At 47.3% G+C, this 25117-nt stretch overlaps 1 protein-coding gene across 1 annotated transcript in view; it reads left to right on the plus strand.

Moving 5' to 3' along the window:
- The window catches only part of LOC146433140 (uncharacterized), a 263924-nt gene extending 239083 nt beyond the window's left edge, over window positions 1–24841 (plus strand). The window contains exons 5-7 of the mRNA XM_085069112.1: window positions 7166–7313; window positions 18370–18461; window positions 23628–24841. Of these exons, the coding sequence (XP_084925238.1) occupies window positions 7166–7313; window positions 18370–18461; window positions 23628–23858 (471 nt within the window). The 3' untranslated portion in view covers window positions 23859–24841. The remainder of the gene's footprint in view (window positions 1–7165; window positions 7314–18369; window positions 18462–23627) is intronic.
- Window positions 24842–25117: the final 276 nt, after the last annotated feature.

The following is a 25117-nucleotide window of genomic DNA, read 5'->3' on the forward strand; positions in this document are numbered from 1 at the left end:
AGCCGCGAGTACACCCCTTTCCCCTCGTTGCTATCCAGCCCTCAGATGGCCGCCTTAAGCGTACACACCAAATTAGCGCTTGGCCCAAGGCGCGCTCGCCCCTCGCTCGCCCCGGGCCCCCATCAGCTGCGGGCTGGGGGTGTCGGGCCGGCGGGGGCAGCCGGGGGGCTTGGGGCTCTCGGCGCTGCGCTTCGCCACCTTCTCGCCAGCCCTGTAAACGTGCCGGGGGTTTGTTTTGCAACAGTTTGGAGACGCGCGCAAGTTGCGCTCGCCGTTATATGGCAGGAGACGTGCCAGGGCCTGCCGGCTCCGGGGGGTGCGGGACGTGTCCCCCTGCGGCACCCCGCGATGTGCTACTCTCTTCCCTGCCTCGGCCCCCTTTGTCCGGCCCCACTGACCCCAAACCCTGCCGCTCCACCGTGACACCAGCCGTGAGCCTTTCCCGGGGGCACGGCTGCGGGGACAGGGCTCCGAGACAGAAGTTGAGCGACTTTTGGCGGGGTGGGAGGTGCAGCCCAGCGCCCATCCGCTCTCCCGGCCCGGTCCCGTAGCTGCGCGCTGCCCCGCGGAGCGCCCCGCTCGTTGGGCGCTGTGCGGGTTTTCCCTTGCGCTGGAGGCGTCCTGCCTGAGATGGGGCGGCGGTGAGGAGGGGAGAGGGACCCGCCGCCCCTCCGAGGGCAATTCCGCCGAGAGGAGCTGATTTGGCAAACTTTTGCGGTGGGCGCTGGCAGCAGCGCTGGGCCCCCGCCCCGTCCCAGCTCACCCCGGCCCTAACAATGCGCGCTTTGCTGCGCGACAAAGCCCCGTCATCGGCGTGGGGGGAGCAAGGGGGACCCGGCAGGGCCATGGGTACCTGCTCCGCGCAGCCCATCGCTGCCAGGGCTGTCAGGAGACGAAGCGGGTACACAGAATTCGGGATACCGACCCTCACTTTACTGTGACTTCTTAATTATTAATTTGATTTTTGAGAAACAGTCTGAATCCTCTTGTGTCGCCAGCTCGGCGAAGCCCATTCTGCTCCCTCCCGGGTGCTCCCCCGGCTGCCCGGGGCAGGAGCCACCACGTCGCAGCGATGTGGGTCCCGCTGCTGTCCCTGGGGGCTGACCGGAGCGCTGGCAGCCCGCCCGCTCAGCCGGGCCCTCGGCGGGGCACCAGACATCTCACAGCTGCCACGGGTGGGGTTTCTGTTCGTTTGCAAGAACCCACTCGAGGGAAGTACTGAAAACACAGACTTGATCACTAAAATCACCCGAAAAAGAAATCCAAGTTGAGTGACTCGCCCTGCCTGCAGCCGTGGGAAGCGGTTGATGAATCCCTGTTGACCTTTGAGCTTTTTCTCCTCGAGTGGGTAAAAAAATCTTGATTCGCCCCCCCCTCCCCCCCCCCAGCTTTCCCGGCTTGTTTGTTTGTTTTGCAACTTTACTTTTCCTCGCTGACATCACCTGACGAGGGGAGCACCGAGCGCACTGGATGCTGCCCGTGGCAATTCGGGAGCAGAGGGGGCGCAGGGAGGAGCGAGGGGTCTTCAGGGCTCTCCCGACCGGAGCCGCGCCCCGCGGCGTCCCAAGGGTTAACCGTGCCCGCTCCGGGGCTCTGCGCAGCCATGGATGGAGCTGAGCGACTTGCCCCGAATGCCTCGGAGAGCAGAGCGAGCTGCCGCAGCCCCGGGACCCAGCGGGCCGGGCCGGGCCGGGGGCGGCCCGGGCAGCCGCCACTCCCCCGCAATGAGCTCATTTCCATGTCTGCGCCTCCCGCAACTGTGAGAAAATCCGCCGGGACATCCCGCGTGCCGATGCTGCCTGGGCTGCCCCGGTCGCCCTGGTGACAGAGCCTGGGGGGAACTACATCGATAAAATAAACCAAAACTTTTCCCGGAGCCGGCTCTTCGCAGGGAGAGGGGGATTACCCACGCCCACGCGTGTCGTTCGTGAACACCCGCCTGGAGCCGTGCGCGGGGGGGACAGGGAGGGGCTGGAGCAGGAGTGCCCGGGGACAGTCCGGGAGGGGGAAGGGAGCGCTGAACAGCCCCACACTTATCAATAACAAGATGTATAAATATCAAAGTGAAGGAGCCCGAGTAAGTCTTTCTAGAAGCGCGGAGGAAGCTTAAGCAGCTTTCTTTAATGGTGATTTGTAGCTCTGTAAGGGGCATGGATAGCAAATACCCTGCAGGTGCATGTTGTAACACTGCCATCCGGACTTTAATGTAGATTACTCTCCAACTCGTTTGATCGGTCCTTTGAAACCCTTTACAATTGCCTGTGACGAACCGCCAGTCTCAGGTTTTTTTTCTTTGAATAATGCCTTAAGGGTAAGTCCTTGGGGCTTTTAAAGATCTCCAGCACATTTAAGAAAAAAAAAAAACACGTTAGGTTTTTACTTTAGAGCGTGGGTCCATGTCTCTCAACTTGGGCTGTTAACAGGCGTCTTTTAAATGATTAATCATCTAATAACCATCAACTTTACTCTGGAAGGGAGATACGGGGATCTTCCAAAGACCTCCAGACATTTCTGAAGCATCTGGGAACATAGTGGTTAAAATTTAGGAGGCACAGAGCTCATCCCTCCTGCTGAAGCGCTGGAGCTGGTGGGTCTCCGGTGTTTATGGACTCCCAGCTGGGTAAATCTGTGCTGAAGGCCTTTTCCCTGGCCGTGGAGAACCCCCCGGGGTGGGTTTGGAGAGCAAATCCGGAGGGTGATGCGGGGGAGAAAGCCCGGCCGGGGGGCATCCCTGCTCCCCCCCGAACGTCCTGCGTCCCGACCCTGCTCTGGGACCCTCGCCCCTGCTGTGTTGGTGCCTTCTAGCAAAGAGTGAGTGGGTTTTGAGGGGTTAAGGAAAAAAACAAAAAAAGACGCGAAGACACAATAAATCCCTCAGATGTTTCCACTCTCACAGCAAATAACGTTTAACCTTTAATATTTATTCGTTACTATTAATTCGAAAAAATAATTACTGAACTTTTGGCCCTTCATCTTCCACAAGCGGCGCTTTGTTTCTCTAAAATAAACTTGGGAGAAGCGATCCCTCCGTATCAAACTAGGGATTTGAATTAAAGGCCCATTTGGGACACTTGAGACTACAAAGGGTTACACATAAATAAATGCCACATTTGCCTATTGCAAAAGTTTTCTCTGTCCTTTCTCAGTCACAACAGGGGAGGAAAAAGCCGTCGTTTATTATCTAGTGCTGGGCAGGAGCAGCCCCTCCAGAATGTGCTCTTAGATTTGGCCGGCAGAAGAGGGACTCTTTTTTTTTTTCCCCCCCTCAACAGCAGCTCCTTTTGTTCTCCAGATCTCTTTCCCAATTTCAAGCTTCACTTGCAGATCCTAAGTTTGTTTGTTAATGACGCTATTACCATCTGGCTCGTCCTACTTTCCAAAAGATATAAATCTCCCCAGTTTCATTGCCTACATTATCATCTAAGTGCCACCATAGCTGGAAGAAAAATATGCTTTCAAGGTTGCAAATTCTCTTGCACGGAGCAAGTTCCCCGGGCGCGGGGCTGCCGCCCGCCCCGCCGGGCTGCGGGCCGCTCGGGGGGGATGCGGCCAAATGGATTTCACCTTGCAGCGATGCTGGGAGAGGGGGAGACGGCACCATTTGAGTTTTCCACCAGAAACTTAAGTGAATCTCCCCCCCACCTCCGCCCCCCGTCCCCCTCGGCCCCTTTTGTGACTGTTTAATGCATCTGGCTACTTTGAACCGTTATCTTCCGCGGGGAGAGGGACGCCCGCCCGCCCGGCGGGGCGAGGGCAGGATGGGTCCTGCTCCTGGCAAGCTCCTGTTTGCCCTCACCCAGCGTGAACCCCCGTCTCTCTGACATAACTACATATTCCATACGTGTGAATAAGCCTTTCCCACAGGCGTCGTACAGTAAAGGGAAGAAAAGTTTGGGCTCCTCTTAGTGCAAAGCGGTTGCAGATTTGTGTGCGTTTAAGCATAAAGGGACGGGGGGAGGGCGAGAAGGGGTGGGGGAGGGAGTTGGGTCGGTTTGTGTATGGGCTCCACAATGACTCTATTTATTCGCTGCAACCAGCCTGGGCAGATTGAATAGGCGAGAGAGAGACACTCAGCCTTCCCAACGCGTGGGCTTTGTGGGATCCAGTCCCCACTAGCAGATTTCGACTGCTAATTTCCCATTCTCAGGGGTCTCCTGCGAGGAGACACGGCCGGGCCCATCAACTGCGGCTCCCCCAAACACTGTCCGTGTTTCTAGTCTTTAACCTCTCCGTGTACAACTTCAGCGTCAGGAGAAGTTTAATCATTTATCGTTTCTTTGCTGGATATCCGGCAATGTTTTTGCGGACAAAAAAAAAAAAAAAAAAAAAAAAAAAAGGCAGCGCCAAATATTTTATTTGACTATACGTGTATGCACACACACAATATTGTCAAGCCCGGGAAAAGATACTCCTTTAATATGGTAAAGCAACCCAGGGATTTTTTTTCCCCGAGTGATCTGATTGTTATAAATAATTACGGATGAAAAGAAAACTCACTTATTATGCACTTCTAATACTGTGACTGCACAAGAGAGAAAGGGGGCCAAACCAGTGATTAATTAATATCGCACTGGCGTAGCTATTTTCTCGCGAAAGGCCTTTCCCTCCCTCGCTGCTGCCGAGTTATCATTCCAGCTCGAGTCATGTGTAGCCAGGAAGGGATCTTGTTTATAAATTTATATGACGACCTTTTCTTTGTGTGTGCTCTAAAGTTGATATGGACAAATTGCAGAGGTATACAATTTAAGTAGATGCACTTTTAATCACCGATCATTAAAATGGTTATGTTAAATATACTCAATTACATGCATGACTTCACCCTAACAGTACTTTCTATTCTCCCAGCTGCTCACGTATTCCTTAACTATAGTCAGCAGAAGAAACTCGATTATGCTGAATCCATACATTTCTATGGATTTCATCAGCCTAATTAATGCTTCAGTGTGGTCCATGTGTCTGAATGGTCCCTTTGCTATTACTTGGGTAAGGAGGCAGTGCTGGAATGCAGAGGGTCTTTCTTTCAAAGATACCCATGGGGGTCACTCTAGGACTCTAATGGCAAAGGTAGCAAGTGTTAAATAGCAGAAACATGCAGAGAAAGGGAAGGCAGCGATGTAAAAGGGACATTGATACTGTAGGTATGCCCAACAGGTCAGTGATGATAATTAAAACGCTTAAAGAAGAAAAGGTAAATGGAAAGCTTCCACAATTCGCAGCATGCCTGGTTAAAAGCAAACGAACCAGCGCAAAGAAACGCACCTCGCTGATCCTGACGGGGGAGAAAAAAAAAAGTTGACAGCAGATTTTTAGACCAAATAACTACTAGGGCAGCCTCTTCTGTGAGCACCGCGTTTGAATGCCCCGTCCCTTTTCTAATTTTCTCGTTGTCGAAATGCAACGTGCCAGGGAGAGGATGCCCGGCCGGGCAGAGCGGGCGCTCCCACGCTGCCGGTCCTGGCACCACCGGGGCTTCCTGCAGTCCCCCGTCACTGCAGATGCACGGGGAGCTGGGGGAAGGAGCTCCCCCCTCCTCTCCCCAGCTTTCTTCCGAAACGAAGAAGCGATTAAAATGAAGGGGATGTTGCAGCCTTAGGGGAAACAGCCAATGGCTGCTTTTATAACGCATCTTCCCATCTTAGCATTTAGCGGGATATAAAAGGCACGCGCCCTGCTATTCCAGCAACATTTTAATCGACGAGAAATGCATCGAGATTTTTTTTTTCTGTATTGCTCCCACCTGTTGTAGTAGTAGACCATCTGATCACACCTTTCTCTGGCTGCTGGGAGACGTGAGAGAAAATCAGAACTCTTTCTTGTCACCCACTGCACTGCCAAAAAGGTGGTGTTGAAGCCCGCATCTCTTCCCTGTTTCTCCACCAAGCAATCGACAGCTCAATTGTCCTAACTTCGAGTCGGTGCCTAGCTTCAGCCTTCATCCTTCAAGTGGAGAGAGAAAGCAGGGAAGATTTCAGATCTATAACCAAATTATAACCTAGGAACTTTATGCTTGTCATGCTAATTTAATGACTTTTATAGTAAGTGTAGACTTTCTGTCTTTTGAAATTAGCTCTTCAAAATGCTTTGTGTAATGACAGGCACTAGACATAAGAGACAAATGCACAAGCAATAGTGGGATAATAATCTGGCAAACACTGCACCATTTAATATTAAAATGGAGAACAAAGTGCGTTAAATTTCAGCGTAGATGTGCATCATTGTCTGATGCCATTGGTGCACACCTGGGCTGCAGAGTGACCCGGGAGGGGCTGTTCTGCAACAGCTGCCGTGCCTGGCTTCACCTGGAAAACGAGCAAATACCAGATGTGGAGTACAAAATAGTCCTTCACCTAATGCCGAGCCCCTTTGCTTTCTGGTGGTGTTCACACGTGTCTGCGTGCTGTAAACATCCTGATTTCGACAGGCTGGTTCTGCTGGGCCCGGCCTCCTGCTCGGTTCCCAGCGGGGGGATGTGGGAGGCTGTACACGCTGCCCTCGCAGTGCAGGGCTCTGAACGTACACATTCCCTCCCTCCTTAGGAGCTTTTCTGTGCTCCCATGTTATCAGTGGTCCAGAAATCTGTCCAAGAGATGGTCTTGGTAACAAAGGGAGGAGTAAACCCAAAGCTATAGGTGTATTACAATCTGGGCGACTCACTCATTGCCTATAATTGTAAATAAGGTAAGTTCACACGACGATCGGGTAACGAGGGAACAAGAGCCCCATTTTAATCAGGTGGTTATCTCTCCTTGGTGGAGATCAGAGCTCCATCGCTCCTGGCCTTCTCATTGTGCCCCCCTGCTGGAAATGACAGCTCCTTCAGAAATAACCAACTTGGTCCCTGGATGGGATTTCAGCTCTTTTGCGCTACACATGTACCAATTGTCATTTTACAGCTACAGCGAAACCCCTAAATTATATAAGTGTATAAATTCGGCCTCATTAAATCCCCTCTTTTGGATAGCCTCAAGGTTGGAGAGTATATTACTGTAAGCCAGAGAAGACTTAAATTATATCCAAATGGGGATTGAAACGTAGTGCCACTCAGGCACACTTCTTGTCTCAGCTACAGAGGTTTCATTTTCCCCTTTAGAGTCTTATATTATTACAAATGCAACAGCTTCCTCATGTCAAATCAAACTATCTGAAATCCTGTTTCCTCATTCAGCCTCCGGGGCCGTTTTTGGTGAGGCCAAAAGACAAAGATGTGATCAAACACCACAGCCTGACCAAAGGAGAATTTATCGTTCATCTGAGAGAGCTTCCTAGTTTGCAACTAAAGCCCTCCCCTTCCAGAAAGCATCTGAACATGCTGCGTGAGTTGTTTTCCTGCGCGTGTCCCTGTGCGTGCGGGTGAATGGGGGTGTGCAGAGGGACAGGGTGCCGAGGGCAGCGGTTACCCCGCGCCTTGGAACACACCCTGCCCACGGCTTGGTCTTTCCACCCAAGCCGAGGTGAAAATAACCATTTCGGTGGGAACCCCCTACTCCCTTCGCTGCCGCCCTCGCTGCCGCCCCTGGGCACGGCCGGGCCGGGGGCTCTGCCCTGTGCCCTCCCCGTTCCTCGTCCCCCTTGGGGAACCCCGAAACGGCTGCGCTGAGTCCCCTTTTGGGCAGCGCTGCCAGCTCCGGGAGAGGAGCACGGCCGCTGGGGATCGCCCTGCAGAGCCCCGCGCCAAGCCCCCCAAAGCTGGGGTTGTCGGGAGGGGGTCGCCTTCCCCCTTCTCCAGCCCTCGCAAGAGGGTCAGTGGTTTAACCAGGCGTCACCAGGACTTCGTTTTATTCCCGGTCCACTGAAGCGTGTGGCTTTTAGTGACTGATGGCCGCTGTGGCTGTACGCGGCACAGTTGCTCTCACGGTGCGTGCTCCAGATGGGCACGTCCCGCAGGCTCGGGGCGGGGGGGCACGGCCGCTTTGGAAAGGCCACCGAGACACTGAGATTTGTTCTGGGTCAACCCTCCCCTAACGCCAAAGTTGGGAAACAACTTTCGCAGCGTGTGTCGGGAAGGGAGGGAGCGGCAGCGGGTGTCGCGGTGCGGGGCGCCGGGACTCGGGGCTGCCGGAGCTGGGGGCCACCGTGGCTGGCTTGCTGTCCCCCCGCCAGCCCCGGCACGTCGCCCCCGTCCCTCTGCTCAGATCTTCCTCCCCGAGCCCCGGACGCGCAGACAGCACGTTTCCAAACTTTGAAATGCCAAATCACGTTATTGCTGTGGCAGGAGGCTGCTTTCGTATCTGTGACAGCTGAGTTTTCCCCATCGATTATGTGACACTGCAGTTCATTTACACAGCTCAAAAGCTTAAAGACACTGGAGGAGCCCCTGGTTTAACCCGAAATCCTAACAGAAAGTGAATCAACTTTCTGGCCAGTGTTTAAACTGATAGATCAAAACTTAATTTGGAGAGACAGAAAGGGAGAGAAACGACAGCACGGATTTATCTTGCCCGGCGTCCTTTGCTGAAACTTTAGAAACTGCGGCGTGGAAAATCCAGGGCCGAGATGCTAATGAGAAGCAGCGCGTTGGGTGTTCAGGGATGTTACAGATTTCAGAACGCAGATTACAGCATCTGATTTTTTTTTTTTTTTTAGATAGGTGCGTGGCCCGAGGCTGCCCGCGGCTGTCGGGTGGCACCGGGCTCCGGGCGGTCCCTGCCCGAGGGGTCGGGCACAAGCTCCCGGGCGGGCAGGCGCCTGCCGGGCTCACCCATCCGGAGCGCCCCGGCGGGAGGGGGGTGCTGGGAGGGTGGCATTTTCCTCTCTCCCATGGGGACGGGATCGTCCCCCTTACGCTGCCGGGTCCTTCCCTGGACTTCTTTCAGTGGGGGCTTTCCAGGAGCCAGCCCAGCTCCCGGTCCCTGCCGCTCCCTCCCCCGTCGTCGCCGAGGTTTCATTACTTGCTGTTAGTGCCTGGAAACAATAAAGGATGTGGGACTGGGCTTTTATTGATTATTTGTCACCCTGTATTTGTCAGTTTCAATAACTTTTCCTGAAGTTTTACTTACGGGCACTTGAGCTTTCGGATTAGGCCAGCTCTGCGGATTGCAGTGAGGGGTAATTATCCGCTGGCCTGCTTCCCTGCAGCCGGAGAGAAAAGAGCATTAACGTATAGAATGGGCAGGATCCGGCCTGAGCCCCCCTAAAGCGCTGCCCGGGCGAGAGGCGGGAGCAGCCAGGAGCAGCCAGGAGCCAGCTGCCCCCGTCCCCTCGCCGCCCCAGCCCGGGGTGCAGCGAGCCCGCGCTCTGCCTCCCGGGGACCCGGCCCGGGGGGCTCCCCCAGGTCACCGGAGCCCCCCTTGCCTCGGTTCCGAGGCGACAGATCAGCCCCCAGGAGACGGTCCGGCTCTCGGGAGGGGGACCCACGGCGCTGGGGCCCGAACCGGGGCTCTCGGCTGCGGCCAAATCCCCGGGATTCAATTAAAAAGCTGGCTCGCGCCGCTGGCGGGGAGGCGAAGCCGGGGGATTTGTATTATGAAGATCGACTCTTCAAAACTGCCCGCCTGGCAGCCCGGCCGCGCTCCCGCCGGCCGAGGGGACCCGCCTGCCCCGGCCGGAGCCCCCGGGAGCCGCGCTGGGGTCTGCGGGGACCTGTGGCAAGCGGGCGGGGCAGAGGCTCCCTCCTCTCTCCAGCCTTTTCAGAGAGGGGGGTCAAACCTTCCTCGAGAGAAAAGACCTTATCCCTGGCCATCTTCCTCCCCTAATAAGTTTCCTGGGTCTCCCAAGCGATGCCCGGTGCTCCAAACGTGCCCCAGCCATGCTCATTGTAAGCACGCTAAAGGCGAGCATCATCGTTCCGCGGGCTGGCAGGGTGCCTATCGTGGCGAGTATAGCGTTTGATGTGCTGTATCTCATGCCACTGCAAGCTACGAGACAAGTGAACACAGAGTACCCAGTTACACGGGATTTAATTACAGCGGAATGCATTCTCCATGCTGATTAGGAGCAAAATCAATCGGGGGCTTATTTGCCACAATGAACCAATAAAAAACCAATTTATTAAAGCAATAATCTCAGCCCCCAAACGGTCTAAATATTATTGTTTCAATGGCATTGAGGGAATTCGGAGTGAAAGTGTTACACAGAGAACATCAGGGAGTCCTACTCCATGGATTCAGGAAGAGTTTCTCACCCCGTTCCAGGAGCTCAGAGACCTGGGAAGCAGGGGGCCAAGTTCCCCCATTTCAGGTCCAGGTGTCTGGGTTCCTGTAGTGCCTACAAGGCAAGATGCTCTGTGGTCTGCAGCTGTCTGTGCTAAGAGGCAAACATGGTATACAGCTTCCCACCAGGTCTTAAGGATTTCCTGCTTTCCAGTGATTTATATGTGAAATTCCTAGGGGAGGGTAGGCCACACAAAGATCCCCAAGCTACAGGCTGACATAAAAGCCTTATGATATTGTTAGAAAAAACACCACGCACTGTGCCAAAAAACTCTCTGGTAAGGATGAGGGAGAAAGGGATTCCCTCCAGCGGGTGCTGAGCACCAGGCTGGGGCACATGGGGGGAACAGGGGACCCTGGTGCCCTCTCTTCCCCTCTCCCACGGCAATCAGAGCTATGCCACGCTGGAGTCACAGTTTGCAGGGCTCTCCCGTAGGCACTCGCTGGGAGGCTGGCAGGGCTGGGTGTGGGAGAGGCAGTGCTGGTGGGCCAGGTCACCCTGGGAACTGCGGGCTCCACCAGAGCCTAAAGTCTGTGACTCAGGAGATGCTGATTTTGCTTTACAGCTTTCTGTAACTCCAGTCATCTCTGTCCCAAACCGGAGAGGACCTCATTTCCTGCTCAGTGCTCTGCCAACCACAAGGTCTTTTCATAAGGCTGCCAGGGGTGCCTGGCTGCGGGAAGGACAGTCAGTGTTTGTCACCAGGGAATGAGCTGGCATCATAGCTCTAATCTGAGTCAACAACCTGGCTGGCCCTGAGCATGACTTCATAAATCATGGTATCTAATTGAAAGGCACATGCTTATATACACTGTGTTGTTCAAAAAGAAACAACAAAAAAATAAAATAAAATTCAACAAACACTTCTTTTCTTCCCTCTAGCCTATTAATCAGTCACCTGATTGTTTCAATTTACATTATTTCATGCAGAGAAAAAAAGAGAAAGCATAAAAACATCTTGTGTAGCCATAACAAAAACACAAATGAAAAAAATTCATCTCCTAATGAGAGGCTTAGCCTTTTTCTAACACATCCTTAATAATAGGAAAACAATCTTTAAGTGTTTTTAATTTAAATTGTTTTCATGTTTAATTCAATATTGCTAAATAATATTATCATGTGTATATGTATCTATTTAGCATCGAGGCATATGATATTTCAAAGCAATTGAACCAGTTTTGAAAGGAGAAGGAGTCCTGTACCATGCCTGCATTCACTTTTTTTTAATGTTAGTTAATACACGTATGCTGGACTGCCTTTTTCTCATCCTTCCAGCAGAAATGAAAAAAAAAATCTGGAACAAAAGATCAGTTATGTGCTTTTTTTTCTTCCCACACCCAAACCTCCTGCTTTATTTTTGTATCCATAGGGTCTATGTGATCTTCTCCCATGACAGGCAACCCAGCAGCTCTGTCCCCTCTGCCATCTCAGCACTGCCAGTGCAGAAGCCCAGGAGGAGCAGAGCAGTGGCTAAGCAGCAATTTGAATATCCATGTTTAACTCTTCAAACAACAGAAGATACATCAGAACCATGTGTGAGACAAAATGCCATTAAAGTTTCAATCATTAAACCTCTGTTTAGCTGTACTCCAGAAATGAGCAGTTCATAACAAGCAGGGAATACTGATTGACAGTTTGCCATCAGGAGCCCTTAAGTAGGATTTTTCCAGCTATAATGCAGTGTACTCTCATTGCTCCCTTTTGCAAGATGCTATTTCAAGTAGAGGAGCATGAGGAAAATTTACATAAAAGCTTTGTATGTAATATGTGATTGCTCTGAAATTAAGAAGCACCAGTTTTCCCCTTATTGTTTTAGAAATGAAGAGTGCACTTTGTTTTCTTGTTTACTTAGCACGCTCTGTGATCCCTTGATGTGTTTCAAGTGTTTTCTGTCAGCATCATGAGACCTTGCTTACCTGCTAAATTTTATGTGTGAAGTGATTAGTGTTCAAAGTGCCTGAAAAAAACAGCACTAACGATGTCTGACAACTTTTGGGGTTTTTTTTTGGCTTTTTCCTCTTAAATAATATTTCATGGTACATTAAATAGGTTATGCAGTCTCTTCTGAGAGACCAAAGCAATGTATTGCTGCATACTTAATGTTTCACCAAGCAGATAGTTTTTAAAAGGATAAAAGACGAAGGCAGCATAGAATCCTTTCCCTGAGCCTTTTCTCAGCTTCTTCTCAATTCAATGAGGAATGATAGTAATTTGGAGAAAGATACAGAAAGAAAAATAAATATTATTTCACAATAAACCTCTTAGTGTGTCACTTGTGATCACTGGCAGATACTAGAAATGCTTCTCGTTAAATCCACTGAGCATTATTTTTTCAGAAGTTGAAATGTTTTTAGCCAAACTGTTTTCTTGATGTTCACACACCGGATGTACCAGTTAGAGCCAGAGCAGCCCAAGAGAGAAGCAAACAATTAAAACTTTTACGTGTTTGATTCTTGACAGACATCCCTACGAGGTAGGTTTTAACATTTTTTTTCTTCTTAATTTTTCGTCTTTTTTTTTTTTTTTCCTTCAGTAAGAAGGATAAGCTTGGAGTGCCCAGTCACCGTGGTAACTGCCAGAAAAATTCTCCTGAAGTTTGAAGAGGTCAGCTAACGGGGTCAACAACTCTGGCCTCTCTCTGAGCTGGGCCTGGCAGGCTCCATCCTGCGGTTGGGGTGTTAGCGCAGCCTGAGCCCTGGGAGGTGGACCATTCCAGCTCTGATATAAATTTTTTGAGTCAGTTCACGGCCTGGACTCTCCAGGTGGCCTCCAAAATCGATTGTGACCTTGTGACCCTGTCTAACGGAGGCATAGCATCCAACCTAAGTAAGGATTTAGCCAGGAACGACAGCTTTCCACTGAGTGTTATTGGGGACAGTACAAACAGTTTGGGAAGCAAGGAGGTAGGTATGAGGAGTAGAGGTCATTAAAAGCATATTAAAAAACAATTTTAAAAATCCTTTTTAGCTGAAAGTTTTTATTTGCAGGAACCATTCCTTAAATAAAACCTGCTGGCAACTATTTTTCCTTCCCTAACAATGTTTTATCAAGTACTTCAGTACATTGTATATGAAAAAACGGCACTTTTCATATTCCAAACTAAATGAATATTTTATCTACCTCTGAATCTTGAACTTGTAAATGAAGCTCACTGACATCTGTTAAACTAGATGTCTGTGAAGTGGTTTTTTCCTTAATAACATACAAACTAGGAAACTGCTTATTAAAGTGGGCTATTTATTTAGGTGGTAATTTTCCTAATATGTGCATTCTTTTTTGGTTCAAAAGTCTCTTAATCCCTGTAATCTATTTTTAAACTGGGAAATTAGGTAACACTCAGAATAGTGTGAAAAGAAAGTGTGAGAAAACAGAGTTTTCCTTTACTAGTTTGCAGTGCAAATAGAAAAGCCACAAAACTGATGAAGTATTTTTATAGGAATAAATTTGATCATGCTAAGATTATGTTTATAGAGAATATATTTTTTTTCTTTAAGATTTTTAAGCAACAAACTATGTGGGGGAGGGAGAGGCTGCTGCAGAGTTCTGATTTTGTTATTGAACCTAGAAACTTTCCCTTCCAAGCGAGTGGATTTGCTCTTGTGTTTTATTCCCACAGCTACAAAACCTTGTGCTTTGCTCACATGAGTAACTGGGAGCTGTCAGATGAGTAAGTGGAACTACACTGAGCAGCAAAGTCCATTCTCCAAGTTGGAAAGTGCTATCAGGCTTTAAGTGACTTTAAAACTGCTCTGAAGGAAGAAAATTGCTTTAGTATTTGTTCCCAGCCTTAGACAAATTGTGTAGTGAGAATCTTGCTCAAACACTTCTCGTGCTTGGTAGGGCTTGGCTCTGACATTTTTCTACCCAGCTCCTTCCCAGCTGAGCAGTTTCCCCAAGGAGCTGCAGAGAAACACAAAATACAGCTCAGGAAGAGCATCTGAGCTGTGCTAAACAGCATTGTGCTGCTGAGAAGTCCCACAGGTTACAACAGCCAGAATATCTAACTTTTACTTGCAATAACACCTTGTTCTGCAGAAAGTCTCCCAAAATCCATGGATAGCTCTTGGCCAAGGTCCTACCTCTTACAGGGTCAGCATAATCTGCTCCAGTGGCAGCAGGTTTGAAGACCAGGAGGAATAAGAAGTGGGGCTGAATTTTGCCATAAAATAATTTAAGGCCCACAGCTGCACATGCAGATATCAATGGTGACGTTACTTAATTCTATCCTGAATATTAATAATGGTTTGTATTTGGTGGTGATTTTTAACAAAACTCCGCTGAAAACAATTTATTCCCATTAAGAAGCATGTTGATTCAGAGAAATGCCTGCTGTGATTGAGCTTGGGAGGATGGAGCCTACAGCCCTTGGTGAGAACCAGAATATTTGCTTGTTTTTCAGAAAAAAAAAAATTAAATTAAAAATAGGACTGTGAATAGCTGGAGGGTGAATCTTCAATATTTTCAAAAGCTTCAGTGGAATTTTAAAAAGATTTTGTTTTAATATGTACTTATATCTGCTTTCTAATGTCAGCACACAGGGACCAAGTTCCACCTGACAAACAGCAGATCACTTCTAAAAACAGATGATAAAACTATTCCACTGGAACTTTTGGACCAGAATTGCTTCAATTTGCCCTAAAGCCTCCAGCTGAGAATGAGGAATTGTTGGCAGAGGGAAAAACAAGGCGTTCTCAAGAGCTTGGACTTGTGGCAAATTCTTTAGTGTTGACTTCTGTAGATCCTATTGAATTTATAATCAGCTGCAAATCTACAAATGTGACTTGGAACAGGTCCTGGTCTTGCATGTTTTGTACCTCTTCATGTTGTTCAGTTCATCCACATCCAAGGATGTGGAGTGCCTAGAGGTGCCTACGTTAGCAGTAGCTGCAGTGGGACAATACTTCTTCTTCCCCCATCAGTGCAGTGAAGTGCTCACTTAGCTTCATTTGATTTCTTGGAAAACTCTCTGAAGTGCAGGCTCTTTGACTTTCAGCAGAGTGATGTATGTGAATGGGCTTAATGCAGTGTTAGGATAAACCAGCAGAATCACCAAAGTCTTGGTTGTTCCCAGCACCTCTCCTAGGGACCACTGGTATTCCATGAGGCCTTTGAAAGTTTGCTGTGGCTGTTCTGTGGAATTGGATTAAGTAGTAATGTTCATAGTTTTCCATTAAAACTTTTATGAGAAGAGTATGTGGCAGTCTGCAAGAAAATCTGAGATCTGAGGTTAATCTGCAGCCTAAAAGCTCAGAGCATGTTTGCTGCACAGGGATATGTCTCAGACCATGGGCCATGAGGTGCTGGGAGGTATTTTGTTAATATTTCCAAATTAAATACATGCCCAATTAAATGAATGCATTTTATTACTCATGCAAGCAAGCAAAACAACAAAAAAATACACCTCAAAATAAAACAAAGGAAATAAAAGTAATAAATGGACACTGAAGCCTCAGCCTGGATTACGTTTTCTTGTGTCCAAACCCTGCATTACCAGTGCTCTGCAGAGACAGAGAAGCACTGCTTTAGAGAGCTGCACGTTGTCATGGCCTGGATCAGGGCTGGCAAAGGTCTCTGGGCTCTGGAGGAAGCAGGGAGGGCAAATGAGCACCAGGACTCACAGGTGTGCTGGCAAAAGGTCCTGAACAAGTGCTCTGCTTCCGTCTCCTTTTGCTTCTTCTTCTGTGCCTTGAGAGCGTGTGGCTGGTGTCCAGAGGAAAAGTCAAACTAATTCTGATGCTTTTTCCTATTCTGGGTGGACTAATTCAGAGAAAGCACTTATGGCAGCCTTTGTGGAAAGGTTACAATATAGGTTGATACTTTAGGAACTATAGGAAGTTCTTAATCCTTCCCTGCCTACGGGGCTGTCATTTATAGACTGCTATTGTCTCATCTTTTATAGGGATGTTTCCTTATATTAGGGTTCCAAGAGCAACCAGACTTTGCCATTGTTCACAGCTATTTCTGTTTGTGGCTTAATGCACATCTAGTATTCTGTTTATGCTTTCACTGCTCTCCTACACAGCAGACTGTACCTACACACCAGCTTAGGTGACATCACTCTCAAAGCATTCATTTCTGTGTGTCTTTTTTCCCCCCCTGATTTGTCTGTGCATCTTGATTTTGCATTAACCTAGTTTATTACAGGTAATATGGTAAAGTATGTGGAACTTTAAGCATTTATTTGGTCATTTCATGTTCAGTTATTTTTTGACAAACTTGCTTATAAAAAAGCTTTTAGGTGTTTCTTTATAAAAACAAAACCCCTCTTACTGCAAAAGAAGAATAAATTCAGCCAAGAGCAGAAAAAACAAAGCATAGATTATTTTGAATGTATAAAATTCAGCTTGATGTTAATGGTGGTTCAATTACTAGATTTTTTTTTATATTGTTGCTATTCATAAAGACATCCATTGTTTTTAGCTTTGGTTTATGTACAGATCAGCCCCTTTCAGAACCTCATTTTTGGCAATCTCAGCAACACGTGGGGGCCTGGCAGCTTCTGCAGACATTGCCTTCTTCCCTTATTGCTCCTTCTTCTGTGCTCTTCCACCAGTTCCCAGCCTGTCATTTCTCAGGAGCTTGTAATGATGCCTTTGCTCCATCATCTGCTCCATGGCCCTTCCAGAATCAGGTGCTTTTGTCAAATTTTCAAACCAGTTTGGAAATAGATACTGAAATAAAGGCAGGTGATGTAGCGGTGGGGTGATGTTCTGTCACTGCCTTCCTGTCCTGCATGGGCAGATTACAGAGCTCCTCCAGAGCTCAGCCCTGTGTCCATACAACCATAATAGTAATAGCAACATCTTTGCAAAGTGCTCTTATGTCAAAGATTAGATGCAAATTAAAAGCTCCCTAGGTTTTGGCAGACCTAACTCTACCCAGCACTTCACCTCCTCCACTGCCATCTCAGCCGCTCAAGATTCGCCCATAAGCCTTTCAGAGTCATTGCTTTTGCATCATGCCTTGCAAAAACTGGCATTTGGGCTTTTAAATTACCCTTGTGTTCATCACACACACAGCAGCACTGATATATCTTTTTTCCACAAGCATCCTTGCTTTGCTGGAAAAAAAAAACAACCTGCAAATCTGAACAAACTACAAACAGCCTGATGATGCAGGGTGTGGAGTGCCAGGCAACCTCGGTGTGCTCAAGGCACAGCTTTACCCTGGCCATCAGTGGGCCAGTGCACATGGAAATGTGTGCTCTATTCCTTCCCCAGCCCCAGTGATGCCTTACTTTGCAGTTCCTCTCACTGGTGAGTCGCTCTTGTAATTTCCAGTTATGTAACCCATCTCATTTTGTGAATATGTGAATTTAACAGCTGTCAGTGTCAGCAGCGCCTGGGAGGGGTGTGTGTCTTTTTTTTTTTTTTTTTTTTTTTTTTTTGGCAAGCTGGCATTACTCATCAGTCTCATGGTAGTTTTGTTTGAAAAACGCTTGTGTTAGAAAAAGTGGATTTATCAGCTCAGCACTGTATGGTGCTAGCATGCAGCTCAACAAAAGACAAGTGCTCATTTCAGTAACGCTTGCAGCATTTCATGGGGCCCCCAAATAGGCTGAACAAGGCTTCTCTGGCAACTAACCCCAAGTACAGTGGGAAACTATTAAAGTGGCAGTGTCACTGCTTGGAAAAGGGATTTGGTTTTCTTCCATCATTTATTGCTGCAGGTTTTTTTTTTTTAATTAAAGACGATGAACTGCATTAGAAATTTCCCTGAATATTGGAAAAAAAAAAGAGGCCTTGCTGAAAATTTGTGCTCCTAGAAGTGATTTTTTTTCCTCATGGTTTTACGGAGCGTAGATCAAACTGTCAATCTGCCCTTCTCAAAGTAGGTCTGTTTTATGGGGAAAAATAAGATACTTGCAGCTTTTTCAAGTAATACTACAAAGTCCGTGGTGCTGCAGCCTTTCAGGGAGAACTCATTCTCTGTTCAAATCAGTTTATTTTCAGAATGATTTGCTGCTCTTACACTTTCTTTTGTAGCTGCTCTTCCAGAATGCAAATACAACCTGGAGAGTTTTCTGTATTTGATTGAATGTGTCAGGTGGTTAAAATCATGTTTTAAAACCAGCATTACATACTGCAAATGTGTTAAACCTTTTGTTCACATTTATTTAAAACAAATGTATTTTTCAGTATTTATTTACACTTCACACAGATGGTAAAGATAAACCAGTGGGTTTAATTTTTGCTGAAAAGTTGCCTTTTACATTTTTAGGTTCTCATATCCTGGCAAGATGCTACAAACCCCACGTGAGAAAGATCAGACGGAAATACTTATTTGAAGAAACCTTTGTCATTAGCTGTGCTGTAAGTTTTATAAAAGGTTCAATTTCATAAAATGCAAATTCTGGACTAATTGTTCCTCTGCAAGCCTTAATGGTCTCTGAGCTGCATAGTTAATCTACTATCTGCCTCTACTCACATATCCAGCAGAAGTCAGAGTCAGGTAAAACACTCCTTCACACACCAGTTCTATCTATTTTAACTTTTCTTTTGGCAATTTCCTGTGATTGTTTACCATAACTTGCACCCAGACAAATGGATTTGGACATGCACATTCTTGAGGCTGCACAACAGCCAAACACATCCCCATGGGGACACCCAGCCACAAAAACATTTCCCTGGGTTCACCTCCCACACGTGTGTGTGCTCCAGGTGCTGCTGTGCCTGGCTGGCAGCAATGGGTATATTCACTTCCCGAGTCATTCTCTCTTTTCCCATGGAGAGAGGTGGCTACAGGGAACTGTCTGCTGTCTACAAGGACAGAGGGCTGTGGCTAACAGCTCCTCAGAGTTGTAGAGGCCAGAAACATAAATGCACTGCAGCATTGCTGTGCCTGCATACACTCCATGCACCCTGCAGCATCCCATGGGCATGCATGAAGCAGCCACCTCTGGATACCAGGAGCTCACTGGGATCGACCCTCTGGCTTTCAAACACACTTGGAGACAGCACTGTGGTGGCAGGTAAGGTATTTGCATTCAGCTTGGTGCTCAGAAAACTGGGAACTTGCTGCAGTGTTTCTGTAATGTGGAGAAATCAGAGACCCTGGGTCTTTAGTCAGACCAGGCACAGGTCAGGGGCTGAAATATTTGTCCCAAACCTACCGCAGCAAATTTGTGGTTGTTGGCTTGAGTGACAGGGGAATAGAGGACAGAAATATCTCAGCCCAAACTCCCTTAAGCCTTGGCTTGATGGGTGAGATCTTGAAAACAGCCAGAGCCTGTGACATTAAAAGCTTTATAAAAGCAACAGTGCCAGTTTAAGATCAACCTCCCACATCACCAGCAGCCCCAGCAGGTGTAACGTGATCCAGGTAGCCCAAGCCAGTGAGTAAACAAACTGCTGCTTTCTGAATGAGCTGCACCAGAGAAATGCTTCTAACTGGGAATTACAGTGGCTATTTGCACTAAGCTGTGCAAATTAACAGGCTCCTATGATTCTAATTCTGTGAAAATGGATGGGCTCCAATGATTCTAGGTCATATTCCACACAGGTTGTTCCCAAAATGAGGTGGGGAAAAAATTACAGGGAAAAATTTTACTAATAAGGCTGTAAAGTTTAGTGGGGTTTGGCCTGATCTAGCTGCTTGAACTTCAGTGGGGTGGGTCTGTTGCTGGGTTTCTCTAAGCTGGAGAAAACAATCCTGCTGCTTCCAAACTACCAAGCCAGTCAGAGGAATTTAATATTATCCCCAAAGAAGCTGCTTTGCTGCTCTTCTGTTGGCTTCCCAGTTCCATTTCCAGTGAGCAGTATTAACTTAGGGGCTTTTTACTTGGCTACCACATTGCCCATTTTTTTCTCCTTCAGCTCCAGCTCTTAAACCTTCAGACAGCCTTACTGTGCAGACTGGCTGAACAGAGGCCAAAAGCACCATTTTAGCTCCTCTCAGTGTTCCTGCCTGGCTCCCTAACTGGAGAAGCACATTAAAGCAGAAAAGGTGCATCTGTCCAAATAGAGCCTGGACCTTGACAAGCCCCATTGGGCTTGGCAGGCTCTGAGACTCACTGTGGAGTCCTTGGGATGTGCAGACTGTGGGTTCACCACTCTGAGGACCCAGCAGCCCAGCTCTGCTCCAGCATTTCTGCCTCCCAGTCTGTGTCCCATCCTGCCCAGAGAGCCTCTCCCCCTCCCCATGCCCACGCTCCACTTATCCATGAGTTATGATAACATATAAGCAGCTTAGAGAATTCTTATCGGAATAAGTTGAACACAATGCAACATTTAACTCTTAATGACAGCCACCTCTGACTGTGAGTGACATGTTATAAATTATGTTTGAACTGGATTTTTTTTTTTTCTTCAGAGGCAGATATTCCCTCTGCCACCCAGTCAGCCCTGTAACGTTGCACTTGTGGCCTTAATCCCACTTGGATGTGTGCCCTGCTGCCTCCACTTTCCGTCACTTGGGTACTTTAGTATTCTTGAACAAGTGAACAATCTTTGTTTCTGTACCTTATTAGGCCAAAGACCATAGCAGCGAGCGATGGCATCAGCAGGCCCTGCAGGCAGGATTCTCTGCAGACACAGCCAACCTCCAACAAACCCCTTTTTATCCTCCTGTTTCTAGGAAGAATTATGATGGTGGTGCCCTGCTGTTGATCAGTCAAATCTGTGGTAGGCCTAGAGATAAGTCCTGTAAGTGTGGTGTACTGTAAAACAGCGGTTCCCATTCATTAGTAGCTTGTGTGTAATAAACCACCCAGAGGAGGGGGGTGGGCAGGGAGAGGGACGAGCAGCTGCAGTGTGCAGGAACAAACAACACAACTCATTCTTGGGAGCCAAAACTTTCTAATTTGCTGCTGGGCTGCTGGGAGCACTCGAATTCTTTCTGATAATGTGCTCGTGCCCTCAGTGTCTCTGCCGGTGTTTCCCAAGTCCTGCTCTCTCGAGGTCCCTGAGTCTGGGATAGCTCCACTTTGAACCCAAAACACAGAGGGGAGCTGAGCGGGGAGGAGGGGAGCACAGCAGTGCCCAGTGTTTGCAGACTCGGCGTAAGGAAGCTGGGGAAGAAGAAATCCTTCTGCTGGCAATGGCTGGTGAGGGATCTGCTTGTGTGGGGAGTAAACAAAGCATCACATGGGCTGCAGAGCAGGCAGGAGACATGGAGCAAACCCAGGGCTAGCTGGGCATGCAGCAGGAGAGAGTGTCTCAGATGTGTTACTGATTTAGAGCCTGCTGGAATATTTAGGAACCTCTATCTCGCAAACCTCAAATGAGTAATAGCTGAAAAAATTATTTGGCTTAATCTGTACTTTTTTTTTTTTTCCCCACAACTTTTGGTAAATCTTTATAGCTTGCAGGCATGTGAATTTAAGTGGAGTCTGCTAAATATAATGTAAGATGTTGCATGTGTTGAGACATCAGTAGTTCCTAATATTTGCATAGCTGTGAACACATTGGTGCTCTTGGATCTCAGCCTTGGACCTTCCAACTGCCTGTGGAACATTTCAGACCAGGATGTGAAATTATTGCGTGTTGCACAACTGCTCTCATAGACCAGGCCTTTGTGCTGATGTTTGTATTATCACAGGAAAATGAAATTATTTTCAGATAGCTGCTGCTCTGGAGGACTGCTGTACCCTCCCAGGAGATGACAGTGACTGCTTTTTCACAGGGATGTACCAGGCTGTGACGGTGCTTGGACTCTTTCCTAACATTTGTATAGACAAGGGCTACTTTAATGGCAAGTTCAGGCTTGGGCCAAAATGCAAGCACTCTTTATGTAGACAAGGCAAAATCGCAGATTTGAGGTTTTCCTGTTTCCTGGAGGAGATCCATTTCTCTCCTCTCTGGGAGGAGCTGTGCTGCGAGTTTTAAGCTCTGAAATGAGAGGAGCTTCTGCCAGACTGCTGCTTGGTGAAGTTATCCAGTGGGCTGAGATGAAAACACCCTGAAGAGCCCTCGTGTGCATCCACCAAACAGTGTTAACTAAATCTGGGCGCAAAATGGTTTTTTCATCTGCTGGAAGTTCAGGTAGTACAGTGTGGGTAGTTCTGATTGTGGCATTTGGACATTTTTAACCAAGTCAAAGTAGTTTGTGATTTTGGTTTTCCTTCCCCAAAATTAGGTAAGTAGGTAGGTAGGTAGGTAAATTGATAGTTTTAGAACCAAAATTGTCTGTTCATTGCCCATTCCCAGCACAGAGTCTGATTTCCCTATGCTGTTTCCAGGATTTTCAACTAGAATTGCAACAAGGGGGATTTTATGGGAATCTCTCCATGACTTTTCAAAGGAAATTGCAAAGGTAACACCTCTGGTAATTGCTGCACTGTGCAAGTAGATGAGAGAACCATCAACTGGAAAACTCCAGCACTGGTCAGACTGCCCTGCTCCCTGACAGCTGGCAGCACACAGCAGGTACCTACCTGTGCTCCTGTTGTCAGCAGGTTTGAAGGTATAGATGAGTCCAGCAAACAGAGTGAATGTTCTGGGTGGCTTTGAAATCAAGGGGTGAAGGGTTTTTTTCCGGAGGGTTTGAGCCCCATCTCCAGCACAAGCAAAGCCATGTAATCCTTTCTTTTGCAATTAGAGCTGAAAAATAGCCCCAGGCCAGAGCACTTGCACAAGGAGCAATTAGACAAGCTAGACACTGGGAAAAGCTAAAAATAGTAAATAATCTGCCTCCACAAAAATACCTTGAATCATTAGAAAAGGACATTTTATGAATTTCCTGGGAATCACTTAGTGCTTTAATATGTTCACAGTGTTCTGCCCGAAGGGACTATATTCCAACTGCTGTTTGGCAGATGTAAACATGAGTAACATGACTCTCTCCTTATACTTGAGACCCTGAAAAACCTAAGTCCTGAGATTTTCATACCTGAGCAATTGAAGTTGGGGGAAATAAATGGATTCATACTGAATTGAGAAAATATATGTCCTACTGCTCTTTTAAGAGAAGAAGTCTAATAGTTTGGGGGTAAAAATGACTTATTTTTGGGTATTTAATGGCTCAGCCCAGTTTTCTTGGGGAAAAAAAAAAGTATGAATCAATCACATTCAGCCATTAGCTGAATCCAAACCCTTATAAAAACTCTCCATTTAGAAAGTATATTATTTGAAAAAAAAAAAAAAAGAATGACAACTGCTTACTTATTTTGCAGCACTCCTGAGCTGGATGAAATGCATAAACAAAAAACCTAACCACAGCTGAATAGTTTTAGTCCTTTGCAGGGACTACGTATGATGCTATTTAATTAAGCATGTCTCTAAAACGGTGATTTGACTGTTTCTGATTAAGCTTCTGATGCAGGCTTTACAAATGTAACAAAACTCAGACCTGAGGCTTGCAGGCAACAATCCAGAATTAGCTATGTGCTAATAATACACATAAGAAAGGGGTTACAGGTTGCTACAGTGCTAGTTTTTGTTGGTTTTTTTGGGTTTTTTTTTGCTGGTAACTTGTGCAATACTGTTTGAAAAATGTTGTGAACATTAAATCGCGTTCTGTTCTGTCTTCTTTATTTACAGGAGGTAATTCAAGAGGGAAAAAACGATAAAATGGAGCAGCAAATTGTGATCATCTGTGTGCACACCGGTGTGTGTCCTTGTGCCACCGCTGGCTCTCGAGGAGTTTCAGTGACAGATGGAACTGGAACCTTTCTGTCTGTCCCACAATTTCTTCATGGTGCCTCCTGTTTGTCCCCTGAGCTCTTCCCATCCCCAGCAAGCAGCACTGTCAGCACCCTGCCAGCCTCGTGACAGGGCTGTGATATTGGAATTCCAGGAGCTCTTTCCCCACTGCTGGCTCGGAGCAGCAGCGACTTTGGTGACAAAGGGGCTGTGTGGGGGCTGGCTGGGGTGTTGAGGTGTGCAATGGCAGTGAGAGGCACCACTGCAGGAGCTCCTGCAGGAGCTGAGCACCCAAAGGTCTCTGCAGGAGTTAATCTGTGTCAGAGTACAGCCAAACAGGGGCTGCTGGATGGTGTGACTGGGGCTGGGGAGGGCAGCTCTGGGCGCTGGAATTGCTGAGTTACAGCTCATCCCTTCAGCTCTGTGCATCCCCTGGCCTGTGTGAAACTGCACAAAGTTTCTGCTAAACGTGAATTTAAAACGCTTTCAGCCTTGACAACCTCCTTTTAAATGAAAACATTTATGTTGAGCAAAAGGCATGTTTGCCTCTACAAATAAATGGAATTACGGTTCTAAGATCTGACTTAATCCTGAAGTTCTTACACTGCACAGTAAGTAGAAAAGAAAGAGGATTGCTTGGAGGAGCCAGGGTTAGCAGGATCAGGCTCCATCTTACATCTTGCTGAATTTCCTTCTGGCATTTAATATACCTTTCTGAGAACTACCACTGGCTGTTTATGACAAAGGCAAAGTAACTTCATGTCTGTTACCTAATTGGAAATAACGAGGGATGGTACAGAGAGTGCCCATCCAGCTTTCCTGCTGGAAAAATTTGAGGATTGCTAAACAAAAAAAAAAAAGACTCTTCCTCCAAAAGTATTCTTATCATAAAGTCATGTCCCTTTGAAATTCATTTCAGGACTTTTTGCAAATGCATTGTAACTATTTGTTCTTTTTCTACACTGTTTTCTTTGTGAAAATGTATTTAAGATCTGCATTGAGGTTTCAAAGGATTTGAGGGAAGATGTTTACAGAGTAATGATGCCGTTTGTATTTGTTGTATTTCTGAAAATGGAATTTCTAATCGGACAACATTAAAATACTTTTGTATTGTTTTTTGTGTGGTTTCAAGACATTTGTATATTTCCAGCCATGATTTTAGTACCTGAACCCATGTAGCCAGGCTAATTAGGAAATCAGGGTCATAAATTTTATTGTTCCTCCATCTAAGCCAATCTGTTCTATAACCACCTCTCTGGTCTTGGTACTCTCTGAATTCAATGATTTGGATTTTTTTTTCTGCTGAAGCCCTGAAGCACCTGTATTCCAGCTGGGAGATTTCATATTCAGGACAGTTAAAGCTGAAAGAAGCCTGGGCAAGAAGAGAT

This window comes from Lichenostomus cassidix, chromosome 9 (assembly GCF_008360975.1).
Source record: "Lichenostomus cassidix isolate B80296 chromosome 9, HeHo_3.0, whole genome shotgun sequence".
NCBI classification, from domain to species: Eukaryota; Metazoa; Chordata; class Aves; order Passeriformes; family Meliphagidae; genus Lichenostomus; species Lichenostomus cassidix.